This window comes from Merops nubicus, unplaced genomic scaffold (assembly GCF_000691845.1).
Source record: "Merops nubicus isolate BGI_N331 unplaced genomic scaffold, ASM69184v1 scaffold6715, whole genome shotgun sequence".
Lineage (NCBI taxonomy): Eukaryota > Metazoa > Chordata > Aves > Coraciiformes > Meropidae > Merops > Merops nubicus.
This window is the reverse complement of record NW_008610154.1, coordinates 908-7218: the sequence shown is the minus strand read 5'-3', so window position 1 is coordinate 7218 and position 6311 is coordinate 908. Positions and strand designations below refer to the sequence as shown.

Sequence of the window (6311 nt, the reverse complement as noted above, 5' to 3'; positions counted from 1 at the left end):
GCACTAGAAGCTAAGCAGACAGATTTACTCTGGCTTTCCCCAGTTTTATTGGAAACAGCACACTCCTGGCTGGATGGCAGGAAGATGATTGGCTGGATAAGTGTCTGACTTTAATGTGTGTGTCACTGAAACTGTCTCAGCCAGAAGTGGTGGCAGATTTGGCCTGGATGGTACTGAGCCCTGTCTGGTGCCTTTTTTTGTCTGGCCTACTGTGAATTCCTGGTTGCAGTTTGTTCTGTTTATTCTTGTCTTCCTCCTTCCCCAGCTCTGCCAGGCAAGAGCAGCTGCATTTCTGTAGGATTTGGGACAGGGAAGGGATGGGACTAGCAGTGCTTGTGCAGAGAGGGAGGGCAGCAAGAGTAGCTGGGGGTTCCTCTCTGTCTTCTCACTTTCAAAGTGGTGAAAGGTGTCATAAATGTTGTCTTCTCCCCTTCAGATACCACCTTCTCAAACTCCTTCAGAAGTTTGGCAAAGTAAAGCAATTTGACTTTCTCTTTCACAAGTCTGGTGCTCTGGAGGGGCAGCCGAGGGGTTACTGCTTTGTGAACTTTGAAACCAAACAGGTATGTTGCTTTTATCTAAAATTCTGATTTAAATCACTGGCTTTTTTCACTCTTTTTTTTAATGTTGCTATAAAGCTAAACCAGGAAGGGATAAATTACATAACTTGTCTGCACAAACCCACAGACTCTAGAAGCTCCACTCTGTGGCAGCCACTCCTGGCAGTAGCAAATAGTGATTTCCTTTCTCTGCTGTCTTTTCTGAATCCTGCTTTCTAATGCTCCTCAGAAAGGGCCAGTTCTTTGGTCCACTTTTTTGGTGGATCAACCTGTCAGAACACCTGAAATCCAGACCTGCTCTGAAGTCCTCCTAGCCTTTCTTTTGGCTTCATGAATGCAGAAATGTATGATGTTGCCAGATGTGCAGCATGGCACATCTGCAGCTTCCTGGAGTGCACTGTCCCTGGCTCTCCTTTTGCAGTTTTTGCTTTTGTTACAAATCAAAATTTCAAGTCATGCTCACCTGCAGCATCAGAATTGTGGTTATTTTGTCATGATTCTGGTAGAATAGCTCAAAAGTTAGGCAGAATAGTGCATTTGGAGGTTGCTTGTTGTTACAACCTCATCTTTCTGCTGTGAATTGCTTCAGGGATGTCAAAAGAGCCCTGACCCAATGCATTAGATGTGATGCTGTCCCAACTCTCCACAACAGGAATCTTCAGCTGTTGTGAACTGAGTTTTATGGGAGTGTCCCAAAACTGGGGTTGCTGCACTGAGCCTAGAGCAGGACCAGCTGGATAGTGTCCCCAGTGTGTGTGAGCAGGGTCTGGAACAAGCACAGATAGGTGTTAACTACACGTGTAATCCCTGCAGTCAGTCACAGCATTTTCTAGAGAAACCTGTAGCATAAACTTCCCTCAAAATGCTGTTCCTGTGGCCTCTATTTTTGCCACTGTCAAAATTCCTGATAATTTTCCATTTTGTTTATTCTTTCACTTGTTTTGGAGGAGGACAACAAGTGAAAGAGTAAAACCATTAAGGCTGATACAAGTCTGGTCACTCAGATGTTGGGGGCTTCCGAAGGGATTCCTGGACTGGGACACAATGGGATAAACGTTCTTTGCTGTCAGTTGGCTGCACTCACAGAAGACTGACTAACAAAGGAGAAAGGCTCGTTACATGTGAGTGGGTTTTGACTAAAGCTGTGGTCTGTTTCCTGAACTCCCTTCCTGTGCAGGAAGCAGAGAAGGCGATCCAGTGTCTCAATGGGAAGCTGGCCCTTTCCAAGAAACTGGTGGTGCGATGGGCACACGCACAAGTCAAGGTGAGCTTCTTGTGGTGAAGGACAACTCATTTCAGTGTGCAGGACTGGAAGACATCAAGGAACAAATTTTATCAAGGCTTTCTCAGCGTGGCAAGATAACTTCAGTGGATTCTAGGAAATCACTCTCTTAGAAATGGTGCTAACAATCTACCTCTTCTCTTCTCTACCTAAATTGAGCTGGATTAGCTGTGAGTTTAACCTGGTGTTCCTTTCTCTGTGTAAGGGAGTTTCTGATGAGAGCCATGTGAACCATTAGATTACTTCTGTAAACATCCAGGGTAACTTTTCCCAAACTTAGTGAGTGATTGGCTGAGAGCTTGAATCCTTTCCTCGGTGGTTTTCCTCCCTTTTTTTGGGTAGGAGATGCATGGAAATTCCCAATTACTAAGTCCTTTCTTGCACTTATGAAAGCACTTACGTGGCAGCAGCTCTAATTGCTTTTGACTTTAAAGCAATGTATTTCACATCTAAGCTAAATATCCTTTTATTGCTTGCTCTGTTGCATAAAACATCAAGTTTTTAATATTAACTGAGGCAGTACCTTCTGGAACATCCTTGGTTTAGTTTTAATTCTTTTTTTTTGTTTCTCTTGCAGTTATTTACTATCTGATATTTGATAAAGCAATTTATTTTTAATAACTTTCTTTGCAGATAAAAGGATTTTGGGGGAGGTGGGAGGGAAGCTGCTTGTTGCTGTTTTCTTCTGGGTACTTCACTTTTGGCATGTGTTGATTATCCTACAAGAGGCTTTTGACCCTTTCTCTTATCGAGTACACTAGTGCATCTGTTTTGGGTGCTAAAAAAGGCAAAACAGGTATCTTGGTTAAAGGAGGCCATGTTGTTTTAATTATTGGCTTCAGGGGCTCCAGGCTCTTGTCAGCACATCCCAGCCTGCACAAAGCCAGGGTCCATTTTCCTTAGCTCTGTAGCTGCCCAAGTGCCACGTGCTTCCGGATGCCTGCAGAATGATCAGGCCATAGAAGGAGTTTGGGCCAGAGGAGTGAGTGTCTGCTCCCCTGGGGCTTCAGCAGGGCTGTCTGGGGGTGCTGAACACACCCAGAAACAATCCCTTCACTTGGGGTGACAGTTCTCTACTCTGTGAATGGACAGATTTAACAACACAAAACAAGCGTTTATTTTAGACAGCACCAGGCTAAGTAGTTTTAAGGTGAGTGCCCAGGGCTCTCCAGACACTGTTGGTTTGAGCAGCTCTGCTGAAAAACAAACCTGTCCTTGTGCCAAGTGAAATAAGGAAGCAGAGTCCTGCGAATGGTTCAGGAGGCCCCTTGCCCACAGGGCTGACAGACTCACAAGCTGCTTTCTGCAGAAAGGAGCTGGGTCTCAGCTCGTCTTTTCTCTTTTTTTTTCTTCTTTCCTTTTCTCTCAGCACCACACAGTTCTGTGCAGTCATGTGTTACCTTCTGACTCTGCACAATGTCTGTATAAACAGCACAGCAGTTATCTTAAAATTTACCATCTTTGCTTCATGCCTTACACAGAGGGGAGCAAGAAGTGGTAAGACAGGATAAGGTTTAAGGATCCACAGTACAACACACGCAGGTGTTTGCTGTTGGAGTCTGTGTTCAGTGTTGGTACTAAGCAAATACTGTAGTTGGGATTTGTTTCAGTGTTTGGCCACCAAAATCATTCCTAGCCAAAGCTTCACAAAATCAGAGACTGTGTTAATGCAGCTTCAAAGTGTATCTGTGGGTAAATATTTCTTTGTAATTCTGGCTGACTTCAGTCTTTGATCTCTTGTTCACAGAGATATGATCATAATAAAAATGAGAAGATCCTTCCAATCAGTCTGGAGCCATCTTCCAGCACGGAGCCGCCCCAGTCTAACCTGAGGTAGGAGGTGGGGTGGGTGAGAGGTGACCAAACTGTGGGACTAGCAGGGAACAAACTTGTTGCAGTAAGATCTGGAGTTGTTGGCATTACGTTTGTGCTAAAAAATCTAGTATGGCAGAAAAGCTGTTTTTAAAAGGGCAGCATGCTGCAGAGTAACTCATTTGATGTGGGACGCTTCAGACTTGAAGTTCATTTTCTTATCTGTGAAGAAACTAGGGCAGTAGGAAGGAAAAGAGGTGAGGAGAGGAACTGGGAACATGTAATGTTGCAGCTCCTTTGGCCAGAACGTGCTTTGCTTCATAGGAGTTTCAGTGAGGGGTTTTGTACTGTACTAATTTGATTAAGCAAAATACTTGGGAGCAAGATTTTCTACTACAGTGGCAAAAAAAAATGTAACAAAATCCCAGGTAGCATTTCATAATAAGCTTTTTGTTTTTCCTTCAAGTGTTAGGGCTGGTCAGTCCTCTCTGTGGGGTGTGGTTGTTCTCCAGCCCCTGCCTTCACCCAAAGCCCATAGCGCTGCTTCACCAGGTCCCAGGTCAGCTGAAAGGGGGGGGGGATTCTCCTGTTCTGCCAGTGGAGCCCTATGAGGAACCAGGACTGGGGATAATGAATTTGCCTATAGATAAAATGAGCTTGGAATTCAGAAGTAATGAGCAGAGAGGCTGGAGTCGTGCTGCCTGTGAGCCATGGCAGTGGCACAAAGGAGTTGCTTTAGTGAGGATGGGTGCAGCAAGAAGCCACAGCAGTGAAAGGAACATTCCTCAGTCCATCCCAGTGGAGGATAGTGAGTAACAAAAGTCCTAGGAATTTGGGGTGTAACCTAGGACAGCTTCTCCCTTTGGGATAAACCCTGCTAATGCTGAAATAATGTTTCTTCCTGACCTAATTAGAGTCTGGGGTTTTCCCATCCCAATTGATCTTGTAGCTGGGAGGAAGTCTGGCTTTCATTTCTCTGCTGTTTCCACAGCCCTGTCTGGGCTGTACTCTGCTGCACATGCTCAGACCTCTTTAAGTGACATCATTTTACATGAAGTAGGAAGCCTTGTTGTGTACTCGTCTCGCTCGGTGTCCTCAAGAGAGCACTGAGTAGGTGCAAGGACCATTATTTTGTGGTGCTGTGCTCTGTCTTGGAGGAGCAAATCCATGCTGAGGACTGAAATGAAGCAGCATGGGCTTTTAGCAGTAGATTCCTGCCTCCTAGGTTCATGCTGCTCGTGAACGCAGCCGTGGGGGCTGCTTAGCCCCTCCTCGTGTGACTGAGTATGCCAACAAACCCTCTGAATGGCTGTAGTCTGATTCCATGCTAAGGTGAAGCTCAATCTCTCTTCTGCTTTTCCTTTTCCAGCGTGAGTGCAAAGATAAAGGCCATTGAAGCCAAGCTGAAAATGATGGCAGAAAATCCAGATGCAGAATACCCCGCAGCACCGGTTTACTCCTACTTCAAACCCCCAGATAAGAAAAGGACTGCTCCGTATGCCAGAGCTGCCTGGAAATCCAGGAGATGATGCTTATGAACGGATAATGGTAGCAAGAAGCACTGCTTTGTATACCTGGAGTCCTGCAGTGCTTTTGTACTTTGTAGTGTGAGAAGGATGCTGGGCACAGCGCCGCTGCACGTGGCACCTCAGGTGGTTTGTGCCACCTTAGGTGGTCTGATGAACTCTCCTCACTGCCAGTGCAGCTCCACAGCTGAACGCTGTTCAGAGGAGTAGGTTCCCTTCAAAGCCTCTGATGAACACGCAGACAACCTCTCGTTAGTGTGCATTCATTAGCAAGATTAGAAGCAGTAACCAGTGTAATGGAGTAAAGCACATCCAAAAATACTCCATTTAACTGATTACTTTTTAAAGTATTTTTGAACAAGAAGTATTCCAATTTGTGTTTCTAACGGAGGGGAAGCACTTGGTTTTGATTAACATTCTGTAGTTACCACAGAAAACTTTTTCATCTCAATAAAACTCATTTTAAATAGATTTTGCAACACTCTTAGTAACTTGCATGCAATATCTTATGTACCAAAGCAGATTTATTTCACATTTAGATTTTTAAGGTGTTACTTAACAATGTGATAACCCTCAATGCTGACACGGTGTGGGTGCTCCTGGTGGAGTCTGGGCTGTGGGGGTGTGGCTCCATGTGGGAGCTGGTGTATTTGCACACTGCCAAGGCCTCTGCTGGGCCCTGAGCTCCAGAGCACAGGGGTGGCAGGTCTGATGTTTGTGTTCCATGATCCCCCTCAGTGGCAGCTCTTCCTGAACCAGATGTGACGGCGTGAGAGCGACTGCTGAGCAGCCTGACCTCTGGGACTCACTGGTGGGTGGAGGTGGGGGGTTCTCTCTTGGTGTAAAGTGGCACAAGTGGTTCTGCCGTGTGCTGAGGATTTACCTGCACAGAGGGCTTAGCTTCCAAGTCTAATGGGTGGCATTTGATCTGCAGCACATTCTTCTCCCTGAACATCTGCAGAATTGAAATCTGAGGAGAAGGCACTGTCTGGCAGTGTGTTCTGCTGAGTACCTGCAGCACTGTGACTGCGGGTGCAAGGGGTGTTGGAGAACCTGGGCACTCCTGGTCTGATTCTGGGGCTGCCTGCTCTCCCTGGTCGTCTCAGTGGTGAATCCTCCCCTCGTCAGTCA

At 45.9% G+C, this 6311-nt stretch overlaps 1 protein-coding gene across 1 annotated transcript; it reads left to right on the top strand.

Moving 5' to 3' along the window:
- Positions 1-397: 397 nt before the first annotated feature.
- RBM18 (RNA binding motif protein 18) lies at positions 398-5661 on the top strand (the record flags this gene model as incomplete). Its single annotated transcript, XM_008940796.1, has 4 exons — positions 398-563; positions 1738-1824; positions 3590-3675; positions 5024-5661. Coding segments are annotated over 4 exons (499 nt in total), but the record flags the coding sequence as incomplete, so codon positions are not given.
- Between the last annotated feature and the right edge of the window lie 650 nt (positions 5662-6311).